General features: G+C 40.7%; 1 protein-coding gene across 2 annotated transcripts; it reads left to right on the top strand.

The window, feature by feature from the left end:
- Positions 1–1568: 1568 nt before the first annotated feature.
- Positions 1569–19020, top strand: thbs2a (thrombospondin 2a). Of its 2 annotated transcripts, XM_080507627.1 has the most exons (23): positions 1569–1901; positions 2195–2263; positions 2529–3082; positions 3526–3610; positions 5888–6087; positions 7366–7506; positions 7592–7685; positions 8055–8225; positions 9511–9687; positions 9995–10168; positions 11198–11325; positions 11416–11568; positions 12590–12808; positions 12896–13003; positions 13366–13525; positions 13631–13749; positions 13843–14077; positions 15292–15519; positions 15651–15922; positions 16007–16104; positions 16550–16689; positions 17172–17202; positions 17532–19020. In XM_080507627.1, exons 2-23 carry the CDS (start codon positions 2200–2202, stop codon positions 17533–17535), a joined length of 3555 nt encoding a protein of 1184 aa, XP_080363753.1. In that variant the 5' UTR covers positions 1569–1901; positions 2195–2199; the 3' UTR covers positions 17536–19020. The 2 variants fall into 2 exon arrangements, with proteins under 2 accessions (XP_080363753.1, XP_080363754.1); XM_080507628.1 differs by lacking the exon at positions 17172–17202.
- Positions 19021–24861: the final 5841 nt, after the last annotated feature.

Raw genomic sequence — 24861 nt, 5'->3', positions numbered from 1 at the left:
ACAGGGCTCCAAGAGGGAGACATATCAGCTTCTCTTTTCCTTCTGCAGAGGGAAGCCTTGGCAGAAGGCTGATGATCTCCAGGCGTGAGACGCTGCTTTCCAGCAAAGTGGGAGCAAAGTGGAAGTATCTGTTGTAGTAGAGGACATTGTCTTGTTCACATTGCTGGCACAGCTGAGATTCTCATGATGAGTTGTTGATGGTGGTAGTTTTATTTTTTTAATAAATGGAACAGAATACAATACAATACAATACAATACAATACAATACAATACAATACAATACTATACAATACAATACAATTTAAAATATCAATACAACACAATAAAATCAAATAAGTAAATTAATCTTATTACTATAACTATAAGAATTTAGGTTTATTTAAAAGAGTCCATGTGTACCTCTAACAGTCTGGGTCCAGTTCAAAGAGTCCTGGTGTAATCAAACAACCTTGGTCTACTTTATATAGTCCAGCTGCTGTTTGATGGATTTGTGTGTTGTTAAATAGTCTAATTTTAAGAGCCTGTGTCTTGTTTAAAGAATCTGTCTTCATGTCACTGACTCCAGTTCTGCATTAAAGAGTCCTGGTCACATCTGAAACAACCCAGGTGTAATCAAAGGACCCCAGACTTCAAGTCTGAAGATAGTCCAAGTGTGATTTCAAAGGCCTGGGTCATGTGTTATTCATCTAGGTTTACATTCAAGGCAGAGCATCAGACATACAGCCCACAAAAACCATGGGTTCGGTCAAGCCCATCACATGACCATGCAAAGTGTGAAAAATAGAAACATTAACTGACATTTTTTTAATGTTTTAGAAAGAATAGCAAACAAAACAACACTGATACTCAAGATGAGGGCTCAGTGATGCAGCAGAGAAGTCAAGCAAAGTAGTAGTGAAGTATAAGTAGTAGTGATGACATTCATGTTGAAGGAGTGATAGCTTTAGAAACATCAGTCTAAAGATACCTGGTGATAGATATGCTTCAGATCTCTGTGCAGATTTTGAGTGCCTATTGAATCATAAATTCAAGTATTTCTGGAATTTGGGGAATTTTAAGGTTTTGAATGAGATGGTAGATTTTTTTTTAAATACATAAATGTGCATAATGTAATTAATAAATTAGCGTGACACCGTATTTACACCTCTATTTCAGAGAGTCATGTGTGTTTTAAAAGGTTCAGGTCTCATTAAAAAAAGAAGAAAAAAAACATTATCCCCCCACAAAGTTTTACTCAACATATATTTTCTTTATTTCTACAAGTCCTTGCAGACTTCATCATGTATCTGGAGTATCCAGTACGGTTTTGGCCACTGTTTGCTTTTCCCTTCCTCATCACAGTGCCTGGTCCTGGTCCGTCCCGGGGGGGGGGGGGGGGGGGGGGGGGGGGGGGGAGACCACCCCCTCCATGCCTCGTCCAGTGAAAGTGAGGCAGCAGCAGCGCAATGGGAAGGTGGGACAGGCAGACAGGGAGGAGACGGTGGGCATCACGGTGCGCCCCCCCCACCCCCACCCCCATATACCAGCCTCCCCGTGCGAGCACGGGATAAGGAAATTACGCCATCGGAAGATAATTATGTAACTGTGAGTTAAAGCGGAGACCCCAGACTGCCGATACCCGGCTCGCGCTTTGATTGACGGGCGCGGTGCGGGAGCGTGTATAAAGAGGCGGAGGAGGGAGCCGCGGTCAGTCAGTCACTACTGAGCCTGGAGACTGTGGATGGAGTCGAACCCAAGTGGACTTTGCTTTTTACGCACGGCCTTTAGAGGAGATACCAACCTCTCATTCATTCAAGCATCACTTCAAAACGCTAAATAAGTCGAATTTTAAACTTTTTCATTATTATTTTTCATTTTCTAAGCGCTGGATATTCGATATATATAGATACTCAACTCTTCGGGTAAGTGAGGCTATCAAGACGTTACAGTCAATCTTTTATTTAGGTTGTTTGTTAGAAACGATATGAAACCTTTGTATATATGAGATTAAAGCGCACACAAGCTCAACTTTACATTCTGATAACTTGTGGCATTGATAGTTCGTGTCATTTTACGAATTATTTTCTACCTTAATGAATTTATTCACTTGTCCTATTTGTATTTTTAATTACATGAATTGGATCCAAAGAAATATATTTAAATTAGCAAGGGGGTCATTAAATCTGCTAATATGTTGTTTTCTTTGTTTCTGAAGGAGATATGATACTCAGGAGTCTTTTTGCGTTGCTCTTAACGCTAAATTTCCTTCAAGCAATACCTCAAGGTAAGTTGGAAATGTTACCCTCTCCAATCCTGTATAAAAATGTGATTGATTCTTTTTAATATTAGTATTTTAATCATTGAAGCTCACTTGTGCAATCATCTATTCCAGTTAAGTGTCTTTTTTTTAAAAATGATGCTTAAGATTAAACTCTTTAAAAGTTTAAACTTTTTTATCAAATGCATTCCTTCTTTATTAACTGACTGATGAACTCCTCATTTCCACTAAAGAGACTGTAATTTCACATTTCTCATCGTGTGCTCTGCAGATGGTGAGCAGGAGGACGAGACGTCATTTGACCTGTTTGAAATCAGTGAAATCACACGCAAGACCCTGGGGGCCAAACAGTTTCGGGGCCAAAACATAGATGCCCCAGCTTACCGCTTCATCCGTTTTGACCACCTGCCCCCGGTGAAAGCCCCCATACTGAAACAAATACTACGACAGATCCAAAACAACGAGGGCTTTGTGTTTGTTGCCAGCATACGACAGGACCGCGCCTCGCGGGGCACCCTGATCGGTCTGGAGGGCCTTGATGGCCGCCGGCAGTTTGAGATCGTGTCCAACGGACGTGCAAACACTCTGGACCTGGTTTACTGGGTGGACGGCTCACAAAACGTGGTTTCATTTGAGGATGTGGATCTATCTGACTCGCAATGGAAGAATATCACGCTTCACGTTCATGGGGAAAATGCAAACCTGTTTGTGGGCTGCCACCTGATAGACAGCTTCATCCTGGATGAGCCTTTCTATGAGCACCTGCAGGCTGAGGGAAGCCGCATGTATGTCGCAAAGGGATCCATTCGGGAAAACCACTTCAGGGTAAGAAGTCTGGGACTTTTTAAGTAACTCAACAGAGATTTCCCAGGATCTGGGAGTCATACTTCCACAGCTTTTGTCACCAATAGCCAGCTTCAAAAACAACTTTGTGGTCTTTGCTAAGCTTATAATGTAAGCTGGATTTAAACAGCAGTTTCCAAAAGTAGAGACTAACATGTCCCCTCTTTAAAATCTGGCAGAGCATCACCCTCATCTCTCTGTGTGGAAAAGACTCTAAATTTAGCCTCTAAACTTTCCCTTGTGTGTAAGAAATGAGGGTGAATATTCAGTATGTGACAGGATCAAAAGTGAAATTCTATGCTGGAGCCTGAACGTGTTTCGACCTCATGCTTGTCATGGGTTTAGAAATAGATATGCCAACTCTGAAATGCACGTGATGAAAACCCCAGTAACTGAGACTGATTTTTTTTCTCTCCTGAAAACAGGGCCTCCTCCAGAATGTGCGCTTCATCTTCGACACCTCAGTGGAAGACATCCTCCTGAGCAGAGACTGCGAGGTCACCAAGCAAGGTAACGGTGGATGTTTTTGGTTATTATTCGTGCCCTGGTCCAAAACTTTCTTCCACGCTCAATACATGAAAGCCAATTCTACTTAATGTGAGTTTTACAACTCCAAAAAAATGACTTAAGATAATTACATTTGCAAAATTGATTCAAGCTTGATGCCTCGCAGATGTGATTTGGAAACTGTCTCTCATGCAAGTTTCAAACACAAGCAATCTGTGTTTTGTCAAGCGTGTTTGAGTATCAACCATCTACTTCTCTTTTATGGGTTTGGCAAAAAGCTTGCAGGTTGGATATGTGGCTGTATCTGCATTACCATTTCTTCAGGTTTACAGACTCAGTAGTGTCGATGCAGTGGCACGGTGAACAAACGGAGCGACAGATGCTTATATTTATTTCCATTGGCAGTGTACTTGGGATATTACCCTGGGAAAGAAAATAGAAAACAGAAACTGAATGTTATCCTGTGGAGCAGGGAGCTTCTACTTCCAGATACACACACACCCGCACGCACGCACACACACACACACACACACACACACACACGCACACACACACACACACACACACACACACACACACACACACACACACACACACACACACACACACACACACACACACACACACACACACACACACACACGCACATAGACTCACGCGCATTGAAGTCATAAATTGGCTGATTGGGTTGCTTTTTCTTAACTGCAGCTTCCCTCACACGAGGGACTCCTAAGACTGCTTGATCCTCAGTGGGATTCACTGAAAAAGCTGCAGCAACTAAAGAAACACAGATATCTGAGTAAATATGTACATAATCATCCTTAGCAACAAACCTAAAAGCTCACCAGGGTTTGGTCTGCTGTGACAAAACAAATCCATGTGCGGTGTTAGTGTATGATGATCTTGTCGTTGCATTTTTGTTGCCACAAGTAGCTTTGGAGTCATGCGATGGTGGAGTTTATTTGTTTAACCCCTGCCCAGAAGTGTCTTGTGTGTTGACTTGTCCGGCAAACCTCTACAGTGGTCAAAATGTGTGTCGCACACACAAAGCAGCACCTGTAAAGTGTGTTACACTGCATTTTAATTAGCTGTCTTCAAAAGAATGGCCTTCATGTTAAATGAAGACAAGATAATCATACATACTTTTTCTTATCTTTTCTTTGAAATACTTTTTAAATTGAGGATTGCTGTCAGAGAGAGAAGAATGTGTGAATACTTTCACAGACGAGCGCGAGTGCATTCACACACACGCTCCCTGTGTGAAGCCCTCCTGAGATTTGAATGAATCTAACAGACTAAAGAGGAAAGAAAACATAGCGCTGGCTGGAGTGGGACATCGCTACTCAATGTGGATGACTTTGTGATTTAGAGTCCCCCAGTCTGCTATTAATCTTCGCCAATTTACATAGCCAGATCCAAACCTGTTGCAGATATATGATCTTCTTCAGCTGACTGACAAGGCATCCTGTGGAGCTTTGATATGTGTCTTCTCTATTAGTTTTGCATATCCCAAATTCATAAAGTCAACCTGGCTTCAGTTGAAGTTGAGACAAACTGAGGAGTCATTATATCATAAATTCCAGTCAACACAATCTGCACTGTCCTGCTCTGTTGGCATTTTTTTCTCTCTCTCTGCGTCTGCACAAAGGATCACAGCTGGCAGACACGTTACTCTGGGCTAGACTTTGTGCTCCAGATTTGTTGATTATGCAAATAAAAACAACAACAACTTAACATTTCAGCTTCAGTTCGCTCTTCAAACATCCCTGGAATTGAAGATAACGTTCGCTTTCACAACATGCACACTATGCCTCCGTGTTAGTGATACATGCTTGGAGCTGGGAATTTCCCTGCATTAGTTACCAAGACAAGCATCCCCCCCAGTGTGTGTGCTCCAGGGATTTGATATATGGTCAAGACGAGTGTTAAATATTCTCATTGTAAACTCATCTGTGTGGTTTTTCATTCGCATGAGGAACACCCAGATTTGTGTACAGAGATGCCCTTTCTGTCCTCCCACATCCAACCCTGCCGCCCAAACAGATACATCATTCAAGTCTAACACTGTTGACTGGACATTTGGTTTTGCGAAGATGATATTTACCCACCTTGTTGTAATCCTTTGGCAAGCTACAAAAAGACAAGAAACCATTGCATTGCCTATGATTCAACCATCATACAGTATCCCTCAATTTATTTGTTCGATCGGCAGTCCGTCTTGTTAATTCATTTGGTGTCTTTTCTGATTCACTCTGATATCTCCTTTGTTTGTGTTTCCAGACGATGCCAACATTGTGAGCGAGACCACTGAAATTCTGGACGTGAGTCCGTCTATCACCACAAACATAATTGGTCAGAAGACGGATGACTTGGGGGCAGAAATGTGTGAACGTTCCTGCGAGGAGCTCAGCACCATGTTCCAGGAGCTCAAAGGCCTTCGGATTGTTGTCAGTAACCTCATCGATGGCTTGCAAAAAGTGGTAAGAAGCAACTGGCTGTTCAATTCTTCCACTGTGTAAATCAACCTCATCCTGGCTCTAAAGCAGCTGTCTGTTTTGCTTCGTTTTATTGGCCAATTGCATTGATGAATGTGAAATGTGTAAACATTTTCTGTGCAAGGGAGAGCTGCTTGACATTTTAGAGAATAATGAAGATTTTTAGGAAAATAAATGATACAATACTCAGTGCTGCAGCCAGAAAGTAGAGGGTTTGAAATGGGTTACTAGGTAACCTACATTGGTTTGGAAGCAAACATTAAGTAGCCGCGGGACTGTTTATAGAGTCGCCTGTGATGGCTGAACCCGTTTGACTCCCGCTATCTGTGGCAGCTTGAGTCAGACAGATTTTATGACATGTTACATGTGGATATAGGAAGTGTTCCCCTGGCAGCGATGGGGTCCAGTCTAATGTCTGGCTTTGTTTAAACAGCCCATGTGTTTCCTCAGGGAGCCTCCCAGCAATAAGAGAGTCTGGGCATGAACCATGGTTTAAAAAAAAAAAAACCAAAAAAACCGACTGGTATGAGAAGGGTCCCTGAGGCTCTTCCAGACCGAGTGGTGTCTTATTTTTTAGTGTGTGCACACTGCCGTCTGCCTTTTCCAACAGAAGGATGGACACAGACACACAAACCTTGGCTGTAATTTTTCAGCTGACAGTTCCCAAATGTTGAAGAGTCCAGAGATCTCCAGGGCTCCAACTGGGTTAGAGGTTGTGATGTGCATAAGTCAGCACTGGACTATTTTCCTTGAACCATAGAGGGCGTGAAAGAAATTTAGTATGCTGCATGAATGAAAAGCAAAGTATTCAGATAATAAGAGTGACTTTTAATATATTTGTCTTTTTTAATCACCAATATTTACCATTAAATCAAGACTTGGCTGTTTTTCTCTTTCTTATGAGACTTGTAGAAAGACAGACTAGGTTGAAGCGTTTACTTTTTGTAGGATTGAGTTTGAAAGGTTAATAGGATGCAACATGATTCAGATTATTTTGTAGTAACAATTTTTTTTTAACTAAAGCCTGTATTACTTTTACACGAGTGAACAGGACCAGCGCTTTACAGGAGTGACACATGCTGTTACTCTTTCCACCTGATAAAAAGTGACCTAACACTAGCACTCTTGAAAGAAAAAGCTTGCCAGCATGTGTGAGTCCCCCCCCCCCCACTGCTACCAGCACACCTCAATCTCAAACGTGTCTTAATCCTTTTTCACTGAGCTCATCTCTGACTGCAAATCTGTCTGCTGCTGTATGTTCAGACAGAGGAGAACACGGTCATGAAGGAGGCCCTTGGGAGGATGAAGGACACTAAAGAGAAAAACATGTGCTGGCAGGATGGCCGCCTGTTTGATGATAAGGAGGACTGGGTTGTAGACAGCTGCACCAAATGTACCTGCCAGGTAGTAGCAACTCACATGGAATGATACACAGATTCACCGGATACACAAGGAATTCTAATGAATCTCAAATCCGCACTGATTGCAGGAGTCCAAGATTGTGTGTCACCAAATTACATGCCCTGCGGTGGCCTGTGCCAGCCCCTCGTTTGTTGATGGGGAGTGTTGCCCTGTGTGTATGCGTAAGTAGTTGGAACATAAACACAATTAAAAACATGCACACAATTTTATGTATATGTTATATATAATAATGGTGCAATGTGTCATAATAAAAAAAAAAAACCAAAGGCTTTGCATATTAAACTTTTTTACTGCAGGACAATTGCAGCAGTTCGTCTTAAGGAGCAAACCACATATTTATTGGTAGACACTAGTAGGAATGTCAACTGTGGCTCCTTCAGATGTCGTCATGTGAATAACAGTATGAAATAAAGCATAATGTCATTTTCTAGTACTACGACAGTTCTGTTGAAGAAAATATACGCAGTAGTCGGTTTTGTGTAAAAAAAAACAACCCAAAAAGAGCCAAATGTTTCTTTTATTTGTTTTAGCTAAAGACAGCGAGGACGGGTGGTCCCCCTGGTCAGAGTGGACAGAGTGCACCGTCACTTGTGGTGCAGGAACTCAACAGAGGGGCCGGTCATGTGATGCAACCAGCAACCCTTGCACCGGGTCATCTATCCAAACCCGCAAGTGCAGTCTGGGCAAATGTGACAGCCGTGGTGAGAATATTTTTTCAGTGTATTTCCTGTCACTTATTTTTTTTATTTCAATATGTACCATCCAGTAGTTAACTGCCTTAAAGTGCTGTGATATAATCTCGCTCAAAGTATCTACTCTCCACTGACAGTAATATAAAACGAACACCCAGTTGTGGGAGGGTGTAACAGGACAAAACTCTGGAAATTCTCAGCTCAGCAGATGAGATCCTCCAAAATAATAAAGACTGAGTTAACGCCTCCATAAATCCAGATTTGTCCAAGTGTGGCACAGAGACGAGCAGAATAGCACAGGGCAGGGTGTGCCCAGTCCAAATCAAATCCAAATAAATTGTTGGCTGAGTCACTGCTCCGCAGAGCAGTGACTCACCATTGCCTTTAATGAAATACATAAAATATTATGACTTTGACAAATGAATGCCCTACTTATAGTGTGAGGTGATTTTGCGTGATTTGTCCATGTTGGTGAAACTGATGAGATGAGTACCAGACAATCCCATCTGGCCTGCTGGATTACCTAACATTGTGTAGAAAAAAACCCTGAATGACTGGGAGTAGCACTGGAACACAAGAATGAAGATCACAGTAATATGTGTAGTTATGCAGCAGTGAAAGCCGCTTTCATACTGCAAGTGCAATTCAACCGTAATGCATTAGTGAGATTGTGAAAATATGTAGAAGGATGCAGCAGATAAAGGCTTTTGTGAACTTTGATGTGGTTTGAAGCACTGCAGGTAAGATTTCAACTTTTTAAAAGAAAATTCAAGTTTCCATTTTCAAAGAATCCATTCAATTGTGAACATTTTCATAATTTACTTGTACATCTTTTCATTTAGGGTAAAAAAGAATGTCATAATTAAGTTTTGTTAATTGAAAAGGTTATATGCTTTTTGCGGCTGTTGTCCCTTCTCGATTAAACTGGAGTCTGTGTGGACTCAAATCAGTTGGACACCCATGAAGTAAAAGGATAAGCATCTGTCATATCTTGCAGCTAACATTACACTGAGTCTGCGTGAGCGACCGCTTCCATCTAACCACTCGAAGATATTTTACCCACAGTGACATAAATACTGGTGCAAGCATGACAGATATATCTTTGAAAGTGAGCTTCTGCCGCCAACATCACATAATATTTACTCAGAAATCTTGTGGCATTTTTTTTTTTTTTTATTCACATTGCAAATTATACATGTCTGTAACTTTTGAACTGAATGGAGATCTACAGGGTGACACAGGACATGTGTGGTTTAGTGATCTCTGTTTGACACGTTGGCTGTTTGATGCCCAGTTCGCCAGGATGGAGGGTGGAGTTTGTGGTCGCCGTGGTCATCCTGTTCAGTGACCTGTGGAGAGGGACAGATCACCAGGATTCGCCATTGCAACGCTCCCGTGCCACAGCTGGGTGGCAACGACTGCGAGGGAAGCGGGAGAGAGACGCAGGGCTGCTCCGCTCAGCCGTGTCCCAGTGAGTGTGTCAGAATTTCCTTCATGGAGGCCAGGCATCTAAGTCCAGCAGCCATAGTCTCTCGCGCTTCACAACAACCCTGAGGCAACATTCCCCTTGTGCTTTGAATTGGCCTCCTGTCAATCTTTTCAGGAAAGGTTGACCCAGATCAGCCGAGCATGTTTTCTCTGTTGGTTTTAAGTTAAAAGCTTGTGAGGTTCTGATTTTTTTTTTTTTTAACCTCAATGGTTGAAGAGTAAAAATCTCTGAGAGATAAATAAGAGACATAAACTAGACCTTACCAATGTGTATTTCTGGATCTTTTCAGTCGATGGTGGTTGGGGACCGTGGTCTCCCTGGGCAACCTGCTCTGCGACCTGCGGAGGGGGAATGAAAACACGCTCGCGTGAGTGCAACAGCCCCCAACCTCAGTATGGAGGCAAGAACTGTATCGGGGAATCCAACGACAGTGACAGCTGTAACAGGAAGGACTGTCCTATTGGTGAGCGTCACTCATGTACAACTACTTCATTGGCCCAGATTGTAACACAGTATCCATTATGAGAAGCATTAAATATCCTTCTTTTACATTTAGGACCAAATTCCACCAAAACTGCTGAGAGTCTGGTACTTAATTACATTAAGATTATACTGCTAAGAGTAGTTAAAGCCAAGTCGTTAACATCACCTTGCTCCATTTGAATTGCCTGACATAAGGGCCAATGAGGATTTTCTAGTCATTTTTAAATTGTAGTGGGAATCACTATTGGATAATCAGATGTTTTCAGATATCTATATGTAGCTTAGGAAATTTTTTTTTTTTTTTTACCTGTGTTTCCATTTTCTAAGCTTAGTGCTATAACTAAAATTACAATGTAACACAAAAAACAAGTTGATGAAAAAAGTGATGATTTCAACTCGTAATTTGATTTTGCATGCACTTCATTGTAGGGGATTTTTTTTTTCTCTTTTCAAAAGTCCAGGATAATTCAAAAGAGCATGATTATGAACACGTTTAAGTAGGACAAGCCTATGTTTGGAATAATGATGCAATTTAGCAGCTTTTGTGAATCTCCAGTAGCTATATTGCCTTTTTTAAAAGCATGTAAAAACTTCAGACATTTTATTGGCATATGTTACTGTATGTAGGAAAACATATTTATTGAGGCTGCGTTAAACAGAGTTTCGAGAAATAAATGTGCGCTTTCTGGTTTTAGACAAATAATTTCTTAAAGTTAAATAATTATTTTCATAGTTTATATTAAAAGCAGTCTGGGTTACACAAAGAGATTCTACAAATTACCCAACAGAGAAAGAAATATTTTTATTTTGTTCTTTAGGAAAAAGGTTTTTCGTTGAACTTAACCTAAGGTAATTGTATTGTATAATGTATTGACTGTGTTGTGATGTGATGGGCAAAATTCCAAAAGCATCAGAGTATAAAATCAAATCTACACCATTTGGTTAATTTAGTTACCAATATTGAGTTTTTCAGGTTTGTCTTCATTCTTGTTGTCTGAATCTCACACAGATGGTTGTCTGTCAAACCCTTGCTTTGGGGGAGTGGACTGCAGCAGCTCAGCGGATGGATCCTGGGAGTGTGGTCCGTGCCCCGCTGGCTTCCGTGGAAATGGTACCCACTGTTTCGACGTTAATGAGGTGACGCTCACAAAACGTACTGCTGTTTGACGTTTCCCTCGTGCAGCTGTCCATTTGCATCTCGCTGACGACTCTGTTTACCTCCTCCAGTGTGACATTGTGTCTGACGTTTGCTACAAAGTGAGTGGAGCGCAGCGCTGCGTCAACACTGATCCTGGTTTCCATTGCCTGCCCTGTCCAAAGCGCTATAAGGGCAACCAGCCCTTTGGCATGGGCGTGGAGGCCGCCAAGAAGAACAAACAAGTGAGCTCACCTTCAATCAGGAACCTTTATGTGACCGTTGGTTGGACGCCTTTCACACAACTAAAGCCTTGAAGAAGTGAAAATGATAACATGTGGTATAGGACAAAACGTGAACTTTTTTTTTTTGCTCAGGGTTGATTTTTTTTTTTTTTTAGAGCAGCTGTGTGGATTTTTGTTTGTCAGATCCAAATTTATGAATGATTGAAGCAGCGGCCTCGATGATTTATAATCATAATTCTTGCAGTGAGATTGTTTGCACAGTATTGGCGGGAAAGCCCTTGGACACCATATACAATATAGATATAACTCACCTTGACTGAGTATGGGCCAGCAAAAAGGAAACACAGGAGAGGAGAGTAACGCCTAACAACAAACGTGTCACACATCTCTGGTCATTTCAGTAGAACCGCATTTTATATTTGCTTCATATGTTAAACTAGTCAGTACTGTCAGTCAAGTAAATTGCAAAGCTGTTATTTGCAGTAAAACCAACAACCTGGTATTTCCTCTTGTCAGTGTTACATTAACGTTTTCACATGAGCTACTCAACATCAGCTACTTCACTGGCAGAGCTGCTTTCCTCTCCTGTGAAGCTTTTTAAACTTGCCATGCCACTTTAGCTTCGACTTGCATGACGTCTCTGGTGGAGTGTTTTATTTCTCTTTAGCCGTCTGCAGCTGCCTCTCGATTTGATGCCCCAATTTCACTGATTGATTTTGGAAATGGGGAATTGTCTCATTGCTCCATCTTATAGTTTAGATCAAAGGCCTCTTCTTGCTGTCACTTTGGGCCTCATGAGGTCACAGAGCGCCATCCAAGCTGCCGTTTGGTTCATCCGCTGGTAATGAGTGGCAGCTGTGAATACCTTCGACCAGCAAGTCTCTTGACATCGAAGTTGCCCAGGAATCAAATAACTTTGAGTGTGGCCTCCTAAATAAAGGGATACCTAAAGCCTGGCACATTTCATTCTGATGTTAACAATTTTCATAAAGCAGTCCATCATTATTATTATTCTCTTCAGGTGTGTGAGCCAGAAAATCCATGCAAGGACAAGACTCACAACTGTCACAAATATGCCGAATGCATCTACATCAGCCATTTCAGCGACCCGATGTATAAGTGTGAGTGCAGGACCGGTTACGCAGGAGATGGCTTCATCTGCGGCGAAGACTCAGACTTGGACGGTTGGCCCAATCACAACCTCGTGTGCGGTGCCAATGCCACTTACCACTGCAAGAAGGTATTTTGTTGAACTATGTCACATGAGATACAGATCTTTGAGCAGTGACTCTAGACAACACAGTAAAATGTTCTATCAATGTTTCAGGACAACTGCCCGAATCTTCCCAACTCTGGACAAGAAGACTTTGACAGAGACGGCCAAGGCGACGCTTGTGACAAGGATGATGATAACGATAACATTGTGGATGAAAGGGTATCAGATTTTTTTCATTTGTGAAAACTATTTCTTGTCATAAGTTGAAATCCATTTTAAGTTCATGCTTTACAGTGAAAAAAAAAGCTTAAAACATGAGTGCTGTTGTCGAGGAAAAGTCGCAGAACGCCATGTTACACGACAGCTAATAGTGTATAGAAACAGCCATCATAATGTGAGATTGAGTATAAAGAGTTCCTCACACAAACTTGTTAATCCCTGGAGCCCCCTGATAGAATCTGTGACAATTAACTTGCTTTGACAAATGAATCCTTCTTCAAGAATTGGACACATTTCATCCTGTCGTTAAACTCAAGCGTATTAAAGAGTTCCTGAACATGACATATAACCCCCTCCCACAGGACAACTGCCCCCTTCTTTACAACCCTCGCCAGTTCGACTTCGACAAGGATGAGGTTGGTGACCGCTGTGACAACTGCCCGTACGAACACAACCCTGCACAAATAGACACCGACAACAATGGAGAAGGGGACGAATGCGCAATTGACATTGATGGAGATGGTAATGTATATGTTATCTAATTAGAATTTCCACAGCAGCCTATGGTCATCTTTAAATATTTTAACCAAGACAAAAAGTACATCACTTTTTCCGTTCTTATTTAAGGAATTCTGAATGAAAGCGACAACTGCCCCTACGTGTACAACACTGACCAGAAGGACACCGACATGGATGGAGTTGGTGACCAATGTGACAACTGCCCAATGTTGCACAACCCTGATCAGGTATTGCACCACAATGCAGATCAGGACACATCCCAGTGCAGTCTATAGATGAAACCTTAAAACCGTTTTTTGTTTTTGTTTTTCTATTTCCAGACTGACGTAGACAATGACCTGGTTGGAGATCAGTGCGACAATAACCAGGACATTGATGAAGACGGTCATCAAAACAATCTGGACAACTGCCCCTATGTGGCTAATTCCAACCAGGCTGACCACGACAAGGACGGCAAAGGAGACGCGTGTGACTACGATGATGATAATGATGGGATACCCGATGACAAGGACAACTGCAGACTTACACCTAACCCCGACCAGCTGGACTTGGATGGTGAGGATTTGAGTTTTGTTGTTGGACGTTCAGCAAGTTTTGATGCTTTATATGAGCATGTTGTGCTGAACACTCTCTCCAAATACAGACCAAAAGGCCAACTGGCACTTCTTAATTACTAGTGGTAACTTCATTTGACTTAAACACTCAATACTTAACTTGTGATGTGGCAACATAATGAAACTCAGCTGTGTGCTACCTGCACTTGAGTTTAAACGGAGTCCAACCTGGCATAAGACACTTATTGACAACCACAGCTGTACGTTTTAGCACACAGATCATATATGGGTTGTTTTATCGCTTGTAAAATTGCCCCTCATTTTATGTCTGCTTGTCTAAACGGGCTCCCTCTCTCCCACAGACCTCATGCACCCGTTTCTTTGTGCTCATTACTCAGTGGTGCTGAAATTAAGCCTCAGTATGGCTTTTCCCAGATGCTTTTCAGAGTTAGCAATTAGTTTTGCTGGGCCAGGTGTGAAATGTGGTGGCTGTGGAAAGAGTCAGTGAATACGCTGGCACAGTTGATGTCATTCTGCATGACTTCAGGAGGGCACACGCCAGGCTGCGAAGGTTTTTATTTCTTTTAGGCTTTTGCCTGTGATTAATTCTTAGTGCCCAATTTAGCCTGGGTTACCTGGAGTTTGTACAGCTGTCGGTAACTAGAAACAGACGGCCAAGGACCAAGGCTCAATGCTTTCACACTCTTCACTGCCTGTCAGATAGTGTTTATTTGATAGGATCGTTTGAGCCCCGAGTGCAAAAACAAAGACGATGACAGAAGGCAGCTTGCTGCTTCCATGCAGTGTCCCTAATTATCCACTGGCATCCTTTCCACCGTGAGTTCCTGGCCTGGAGTTCACTTATAATAGACTTCAGGCTTCACATAGTTACAAGTATCAGTGAAAGTTGTCTCAGCATGAAAAGATGACTGATTTAGTTTAGAGGACTTGGTATATGTATTAAAGCCAGTTTCTTGGGAGGAATTTCATTTTTTTCCCATTCCTTTTTAATGTCAACTTGGAAAAGCTTCTCAACAATCACTGCAGTGGGAATATTTTGACAGTCACATTAAGCTGCCATGGATTTTTTTTTTTTTTTTTTTAAATCAAAGGAAAAAGTTGGGGAATTGTAGTTTGTCATAAATTCCTACTTTAAATCAGGTCATACCTGTTGTTTTTTTTTCTTTTCTTTTTTTTTCCCGTTCCTTTAAAAAGGTGACGGACGAGGAGACGCCTGCAAAGACGATTTTGACAATGACAATATACCCGATATTCTGGATGTGTGCCCGGAGAACAGTGCCATCAGCGAAACAGACTTCCGGAAGTTCCAGATGGTCCACTTAGATCCTAAGGGTACCACTCAGATTGATCCGAACTGGGTGGTCAGACACCAGGGCAAAGAGCTGGTTCAGACCGCCAACTCTGACCCAGGCATTGCAGTAGGTGAGCAGCACACTTTATCAGTTGTTTCATGTTGGTGATTCATGTGTAAAATGTGAAAAAAGAAAAGAAAATCCCTTTGACTGTGTAGAGCAGAAGAAGTTTACGTCACACTTTTTCTTCCCCCATTGCAGGTTTTGATGAGTTCAACTCGGTGGACTTCAGTGGAACGATGTACGTGAACACGGACAGAGATGACGACTATGCGGGCTTTGTGTTCGGCTACCAGTCGAGTGGGCGCTTCTATGTTGTGATGTGGAAGCAGATCACACAGACTTACTGGGAAGACAAGCCCTCCAAGGCCTTTGGCATCTCCGGCGTTTCGCTCAAAGTTGTCAACTCGACCACAGGCACAGGAGAAAACCTCAGGAATGCTTTGTGGCACACAGGCAACACTCCCGGACAGGTGGGCTGCAGTCCAAATGCTGTGCGGCTGCTTTTCAAGACTAAAGCAGCTTTGAAATGTCTTGTTGTGAACTCTTTCACACAGGTACGGACTCTGTGGCACGACCCCAAAAACATTGGTTGGAAGGATTACACAGCTTACAGGTGGCATCTCATCCACAGACCAAAGACTGGTTTTATAAGGTAAATAGCAAAGTTAACCACAAATAGAGAACCGAGCATTTTTCTGTCTCTGTGGGACGTACCACTGATTGTAGGCCTTCCAAAGACTTTACTTTAGGTATTTTAGTCATTCTATGAACTTTCCTTTCTTGGCTTTATTTACTGTTTCTGTTGTGCACCGTGGCTTTTAAGTGCATCACAGAAATAACAGGAAAGATGCATTAAAACCTCAATAAAAGTCCTGCATTGACAAGAAGGAAATGGTTTATGGAGAGCAGTGGGTGGTTCAGCCAAAAACATACAATTCTTTTTGTTAAAGTGGTCAATGTATAACACAGTTCAAGGAGACTGTGGTACATAAAGTAGTAATTCACCATGCTAGTAGCTATTTCGGTCTTTTAATAAATACAGTAAATATTCCAAAAATGTAAAAAAGCATGTGCTTGTTATGTGTTTTTTTTTCCAGGGTTGTGGTATATGAAGGTAAACAGATCATGGCCGACTCTGGACCAATTTATGACAAGACGTTCGCCGGAGGACGATTAGGCTTGTTTGTCTTCTCACAAGAGCTGGTGTTCTTCTCCGACCTGAAATACGAATGCAGAGGTTAGTACAAACACTTTCAATCTGTAACCACACAAGTTTTATTTTGTTTTGTTTTGTTTTTTTCTCAAACAGAAAATAGAAAATAATTGCACAATAAGCTCCATGCTTTTTCTTCAAATCACAGATAACAGCAATGTATCCTTGTATAAAAGATTCACACTAATTTCTGAGCTTCAGTGTGAAGGGGGGATTCTCTGAGTTAAGAGTTTATTGAGTTATAAATTTGATTTGAAAACGCTTTGCATTATAGAAATATAATGTTGTATTTTGCATCTCATAGATGGAAAACACACTATATGGTATAGTATAAATGATAAAATATTTAATAGTTGTTTATAGCTCACTTTTTTACACGCTGGTAATACACATTACCTACACAGAAGCCAAAGCGTAACAAACTTAAGGTTATCGGGGAAAAGCTTCCCCTTATCAATTGACATGGGTAAAGTTTTAAAACCATTACCATTTCTTTCAAACCTCAGATGGCCTGGACATGCCAACAATGTTCCCAAGGTAATGATGAGCACGGTTTTATATGGTGTGTTGCCTGAGGAGCTACAAAGATGTTGTCTTGCTGTGTTTCCGCTTGTCAGCTTGCTCATGATGACAATGTGTCTGACGCATTGTGAAAGGCCTTGCGAGCTCGACCAAGGACCTGAGATCTGCTGCTGAGAGCTTGAACAGTGGAAAATGATTCTGCGCAGCCATGTTACTCAGGACACGCTTATGTGACGCACACGTTGCTGCTGCACTCTGACTGTGAATCTCACCGAGCATCCCACTTTAGATTGTAAATGTGGTGGTAATTGTAGCTCTTTTCTCCCCTCCTTTCTTTTTTGCAGATAATTGAACCAAGTAGGGGGAAAAAACCCAAGAATCTCTCCACATCAACACTGAACCCATTTCAGTGCAAGTGAGACTTTGCATTCTTCCATATTTTTCCTGGATCCTTCCACTTCGGGAGAGACATGGCAGATTTCTGTGTTCCTGCTCACTTGAGTGCCCTTCCTGATCTGAGAAAGAGAAACTGATGAGATTAAACACACTTTTAAAAAGCCTTAGCAGAATATTGAAGTATAACCAGTGTACCGAGTCTACAAGGAAAAGCCATTGTACAACCACTTACATGCTGTATGTGATTTCCTGCAGTTTCTTACTTGCTACAACGTGTGACTCAGTTGTTTTCTGTCATTAATATCCAGTTTTGCAAAAGAAAAAATGGATTATAGACAAAGATAAACTGTAACCAAAGAGTAACCATTAATATAGAGCTGCCAATTAATATTATCATTCTGAATGTTGATTTTTTTTTTCTCCTTCAAGCAGAGCTCAAATGGACCATTGTAATAGTGCCAAAGATGTTTATACTAAGTCTGTACTATAATTTTCTTTTGTAAATTATTTATGCTTTGCTTGTTATTGTTTGTTAGCATTTTTGCTAGTTTGTAAATAATTATTTATTTGTTTACACTGACAAAGCATATAATTAAGTATCACAAGCATCACGATAACACATTATAGTCGATTGTTAGTGTTGTCATGCACTTCCTTTACGTGTTAGTTTTTTTTTTTTTACAAATCTTTCAAATTAAATTGTAGCATCCAGATAAACACCAGCTGCTTCTGAATAATCACGTCCATAAATGCAGAAGATTTTTCCGTTGATGTCAGAGAAAGTTAGATCGTTTGTTTATTCACTCAGCAAAGAGAAGGCCTCCCCTTCCTCAAAGATTATATAATTTCGGTACAAGAGGGATAGTTTTCACTTTGCCTTATTTTACTGACTCAGCTACTGGCAAGCAATATTCTCACTGGGTCTTGAGATGCCATATTTTGTCAAATCAAGGGAAAGCGCACAGATCAAGGTTGGAGTCAGTTTTAAGGGCTTTGAAATAGATCAACTCATTCTTTAAGTGCCTGATTCAGTGAATCCAACCATCAACTGACTTGTCACCATGGACTCATGAAGACCAAATACAGACGCATCATTTTCCTATGATTATTTTTACATTCATATGTTAGTTATCAGTATCACTCGCGGATGTTTATAGTGTTGATTGAAAAGGATCTAGATGAAGGTCTCTTCAAACAAAGTGCGACTGTGTTGATTGTACAGTTTGGATTGAGGACAAGATAGTGCACAACTTTGTTTTCATTAGTCTGTATTGCATTAGTTTTGCTCCATGTTTGGTTTCCACCCTATTCCATTTGTTGAGAGTTTGCAATGCACAAAATGTAAAAACAATTTTTAATACTTGTGTTGTTAGATATACATTTTCTACAAACATCTGTGTAAGATTGTTGTTTCAGAAATAAAACTCTTGTACACCACTTGTTTGATCATGTTCATGAGTGTTGACAGGTGACTCCATATAATATATAAATGTATAAAATCCCAACTATATAAAAATTGCTGGTCTTGCATGTCTGCTATTGCCCATATTTGTATTGGATTCTCTTTCTAATTTGACTACTTTCATGGTCTGCAGCTTTTAACTGTGGACAGCTGATACATGCTGTATAATGTCACAAAAATACAGTTCAGCCATTTCCAAATGTCGCTGGGTTTTGTCGTATCAGTAAAGCCAATTCAAACAGCCGTAGCTTTTCACCAGCAGAGTGAAACACATTTTTCCCACGAGCGGCTATTTGTAGAAGCAAAACAGTCACTTTGTTCATATTTGTTTTCAAAAAGGCCATATCACCTAACGTAACCCTGTGCTTGATGTATGTTTCTAAGTGGAGTAAATACAGATATAAATCAAAGATTGAATAGGCATGACTGATCTCAGGAGGAATAATTCATGGCTAGTCCTTTTTTTTGTAGCACTTGTTGACACTTGGAAAAATAAGTCTCATTACCATATTTACCGCATGAAGTCAGACACTCTCATCACCTTAAGAAAAATATCATCATGCTTAGTTGCATGCAGTCCCTGGCAATATTCACAATGTGGTGAGAAAGCTCTCAGCACAGAACTATTGCTGAGCCTGTAAACAAAATACGGAAAATGGCACATTAGTAGGCAGTGTTTAAAAAAAACAGCTTATCTTGAAAGATTTATTACACATAACAAGTTTGCTGGAGCCATAGCTTGAGTGGACTTCAACTACGACATTATTGCGGTATTTCGTCAACTTGAATACAAGTCAGGATCATGCAGCTTCACATTGAGGTCCTCAAATGATGTGAAACAAAATGCATATCTTTGCATAATCTTGACAAGAGGATTCGGATAATGTATTATTCAGTTTGCAGAATCCTGTGGTAGGAGAGATAAAAATAAATTGTTGCTAGTGGTTTTATTCCCTGTAGGGAAGCAGGGAGTGAAGGAGTTAAGTAAACGACGGAGAGGCCAGGCAAAAAAAGTGCTATTAGGGAAAATGGGGAAGTCAAAACCTTGCTCTCGTAGCTCTATGTCAGAGATATTTGAGTCGAGGTTCCTGGAACAGTGAACGTGGCACACACCAAAGGCTCGCTATACTGGTCTGGCACCAAGATCTGGTTTGAAGGCCAGAGCACGTCCCAGGGTGCTTCGTGAAGCTCCGCCAGAGGATGTCAATGTGTGACACAGTAAACCAGCATTTTCTGCTGAGGCACAAATTTAACAACCAGCAAGCATTCAGAGAAGATGAATAGCCACAAGCAAACTGGCTGCCATCAAAACAAAGTCCATCGAGAATTGCTGGCTTTTATTGGTGATTTTAAGTGTATGAGCTGTTAAGACACATTAACGTTACTTGGAACTGTAATTACTGTACATGTTATAGTAATTTTTAATTAATAAGTTATTAATTTTGTGTGTTTGTTAAGCAGTACAGAATGTATGTCCTTACATCTAAGTAATCATATTCCTACAGCATCGTTCAAATGCTTATTATTATGTTATCGCCATATATAATACAATTTCATTTGTCCATGTGGCTGAGTTACTTCCTACTTGAGTTTCAAAAAGGAGAAGTTGAGTGACGCTGGTAAAGATCAAAAATAAAGAAATAACTAAACATTGTACTCACAGCCTGAAAGAACTGGAGAAAACCAACAGTCCAGAAAAGAAGGTTACACAAGCAACTGCTGGATGAATTAACAGTGAGGTGTAAGTTCGGTGTGGAAGTGTATTTATTGATCTTGGAGGCACCGTTGCGTCACTCATCACCAGATTGCCAGTTTTAACAGCACAGAGAGATTCAGAAATGCATCGGTGAACAGGAAGCTTCCTCTCCAAATATGAGTTTTAAAGATGAAGTGCGCTGTGTGCATTGAATTTCCTCCAACATGTAGGTGTGAAATACCTACAGTGCAGCTATGACCACTATAGACTATACTCTCCTTACCAGGTTTCTTCACCACACCCTTCACTTCTTTTTCAAACATGCTTTTCACATCATCTACCGACGTGACTGTATGAACTAGAAAACCATAATGGAGCGAGAAAGAAACGGATGATAAACAGGAAAGATAACAGTGAAGTCACTGCCTAGAGGAAGCCAAAGATCTTTGTCTAGAAGTTTATTTCATCTGATCCAAAAATGAAGAAACTGACTACTATGAGTTCATTTTATCTGTTTCCACAACAAGCTGTTCATTTTCAACAAACTAACACAGAGGACAAATAATAAAACTCATAATTATTGTTGAAATGAACATTGTCGACCTTTCTTGATAAGAGTTATATTTAATGATCCACTAATTGCAGCAAACAACCAAACTATAATAACATTTATACGAGGCTAATTGACAGCTAAACATTTGATATGGAATTGGTTGGGGGTTTTTTTGTTTGTTTTTTAATTACAAGTAAACCCAATGAACAAATAATGATACATCCTTTAATTCAGACCTCCTAAAACACAGAGTCCAAAATTTGATACATTTCAGGTTCAGAATCTAAAAAATATCACCAACAATAATTAATAAGTTTAAAAGACTGAACAGAGTTACATAGTGTAGAATAATGGTTAGCATGGTATGTTACCTGAAATAATAAGCAAATGTTAGATCATTCTAGTATTGCCACTATGTGTCAAAATAGTAATTTACTGTCCTGCCTTTTGTCTTCCACAATTTTTTTTCTCCACGCATAACCTCAATAATACCATAAATTTGAATTAATTAATCTTTTAGTTTATTTAAGGCACACTGTGGCCTATGAGTCTTGATTTCTATCTATTGTGTCTTATTTATATCTAAAACTAATACGTCAGGGCGCTTTTTGATGGATTATATACAGGTTATATAAAGGCATCAACCAACAACCCTTGAAAAATGAAAATGTTGGAGTCAAAATTGCAAAAATACAGATTTTTAGATTTTATGTCTCATTCCTGTGGCACTCTATAAATGCTCATATCTTCCAAACTCAGTGGTTCACTGTAATCATCAGGGTTTCTAATTTTAGAAGTGAGACAAGCCTCAAGTCTATTTTCAAAGATTCACTAACCCGCTCTGTGATGACCTCAAGTCAGCCCATTGTTACTTTCATACTGAGGAAAATAAATTGTGCATAAACTCAAACCATTAAAGTGCACCACTGCAAACATACTTTTGATCAAAGTATCTTTGTTTTCTGGAACTCGTGCACTTTTCTGCCTCCCAGAATATGACAAAGAAAAAAGAAAATCACCATTTACTTTTCCCACCAGCTCCTTTAAAGAATGAACCTATGTTGCTCCTGAGCAAAGTGACTGAGCGGCTGCCAAGGGCAAGAATACTCGGAAAGAAGAGGCTCTGTCATTTGAAATCAAGTAAGTCATTTATTTGAGGCGGGAGCTCCTCCAGTCTTGGGGAAAATATCCACGGCCTTCTCATTCTGCCAGCCATAGGACGCATGCTCAATGTTCTCAGAAGCCGGAGTGCCAGAAGTGTTGGGCTGCAGGCTGAAGCCCTGCAGCAAAGGGGCTCCAAGTTGTCTGCACAAGCCCAGGGTCTTTGATAATAGGTTGGGATTCCTCACTTCAGATGTTTCAAATGACTGACATCAGAGAGTGGTTGTGACTCTCAAGAGCAAAGACCTAAGAGGCAGAGGGAATTTTCAAGTGGAAAAGAATGAACACAGAGAGGACTTTTCCCAGGCAGCTGTAATTATATGTTTGGACATTCGCTTAAATCCAGGCGGAGAGCAGGACTCTGCTTTAGGGATGTATATTCAAGGCGACTCAGTGGAACTTGCGTGAAAGTGTGATCCTCGGAAACATCCAACTTGTCAGAGTGAGGATTTTTTATTTTTTTTGTCTTCCATTTAGGCCTTGATGGCACTGGTGTGAAACTGGGAACAGATGCATTGAGTCTCATTAAATCAGGTTGTGAAGTTTTGGCCTTGCCGTAACCTTGCATGAACAAAAGCCAGACAGTGCAGATAACTGCAAGACATCTAAAGTTTGATTTATCTGACTCACCAAAATATACCCCAAATCAATTACAGACCCTGATATCGTTCAGAGACAGACATTTTTATGACATTATCCAAGAATGCTAGTGCTTTCAAATACAAAGATTACAGAGTTCAAGCTCAAAACCGGACGTGTGTCCTGCTATTCTCTCTGACGGTTGCTGCAGTGAGCTCTATCTGTCCACAGACAGTGGACTCAAACCTTTTAGCACACTTAAACACCTTCAAACAGTCCTGACAGCATGTTACACTTCACCTGCACTTGAAATAACACTGGAGTCAAATCTGCAAGGGGCCTGTTTGTCACGGAGCTGTGCCTGTTTGCTGCTCAAAGCTGGAAAATGCAATGGTATGAACTCACCAAGTGATAATTATCAAACCCTTTTTTTTTAGTTGTTCTATGACAGTCGGGCTCATTCAGTCCAAAGACGTCCCAAATGACAGGACATTTCGTAGAATTCCCTTCTCATAGTATGAAGATCCCTGCTTTAATTGCATGTTTTGAGGGTCTTTCTGTGAAGAGATTTCTTCAGGTACTACGGTCTCCATCCACAGTCCGGAAACGTGATTGAGGTTGATTGCGACACAAAATTGCTTTCTAATGAAGAGTGTGACCGGCTACTTTCTCTGTTTACCCTATGATGGATTAGTGACAAGCCAAAGGTGAACAATGCCTTCAGCCATAGTCAGCTGGGAGGAGCTCCAGGAAACTCTTGTATCCCTTTTGAATGTGCTCTGTATTATAATAACTGTACAGGACTGTGTGATGGCTGATCTCAAGTCATTAACTTCATCTAAAGCTGTTGCTGTGAGGAAGACTTTGTTCAAAATTGATGAGGACCACCTCTTCCAGTGAGTAAAAGTTTCATGAAATAGTAATAAAGCCCTTCATAGCCTCTTTCAAGATGCTGATCTAAAACAAAGTGTCATTAACTGGACTGTGTGGAGGCGCCTGTTCACACCGAAGGTGTAAATGCAGCAGAAGCATTGTGCAGGCCTGATGGTTTGACAGATGAAGGAGATGCAGGCGGCGCTGCATCTGCTCCTCGTGAACTGGACGACAATGCTTCACGCTCCCCTCCCTCCCTCCCTAAGCAGTGGAAACAAGTGCTCACACCATATCCTTTTACATTTCTAATGGGTTTTTCAGCCATGTTGTGCGCTGCTGTAATGGAACATCCACTCATGAAAATACACATGGCAAGCTGTTTGAAGATATCAGCCATTTTCTACCTTTTACTCCTTTTTAAACATTTTTTTCTCCTTAGTCATAACCCCATTACGCAATCGATGGAAATCTGTTTCCACACCACATGCCAAAGAAGTTTACTTTAAACATATTTTCAGAAGTGTAACTATCTAAATGTATTTCTACTTTAAATAACTGTATTTAATAGATTTGACAAATACTGTTGAATAACATACTTTCAAATAGGCCTAATTTTAGTCTTTGACTGCTCGCATGAACAATATCCAAGATGAGAAATGCAGCTGGCTCGATATACAGTACAGGCTGGCTTGTTGTAAAATGACATACATTTTTTTTTTGTTTTTTTTAATGTGTTAACGGTCTTCCGGGTGCTGTGAGAGAAGCTGCTGGCTGCACACATTTCCAGAAGTGCAGTGTTTTATGAGCCAAAGCGATATCAGAATGTCTGTATGTGTGGTGAAAATCTTTGAGCAAAACTTTCACTAACAGCTGGAATTATCTTCGCCAGCTGTTTGCCAAGAAAATTCAACCATTTTTTTTTTTTTTTTTTTTTTTACTGTGTTGCAACCGTGA

The sequence above is a fragment of the Blennius ocellaris genome (genome assembly GCF_963422515.1).
Source record: "Blennius ocellaris genome assembly, chromosome: 13".
Classification (NCBI taxonomy): Eukaryota; Metazoa; Chordata; class Actinopteri; order Blenniiformes; family Blenniidae; genus Blennius; species Blennius ocellaris.
Note: the sequence above shows the minus strand (reverse complement) of the source record. Positions and strands in the feature narration are given on the sequence as shown.

What these genes read in the sequence shown, in the direction of transcription:
- thbs2a (XM_080507627.1), top strand. Translation starts at nt 2,200, where the DNA reads ATGATACTCAGGAGTCTTTTTGCGTTGCTCTTAACGCTAAATTTCCTT. An exon ending in TTCGGGAAAACCACTTCAGG is followed by an intron (nt 3,083 to 3,525) that starts GTAAGAAGTCTG and finishes TCCTGAAAACAG; the next exon opens with GGCCTCCTCCAGAATGTGCG. An exon ending in TGTTGCACAACCCTGATCAG is followed by an intron (nt 13,750 to 13,842) that starts GTATTGCACCAC and finishes TTCTATTTCCAG; the next exon opens with ACTGACGTAGACAATGACCT.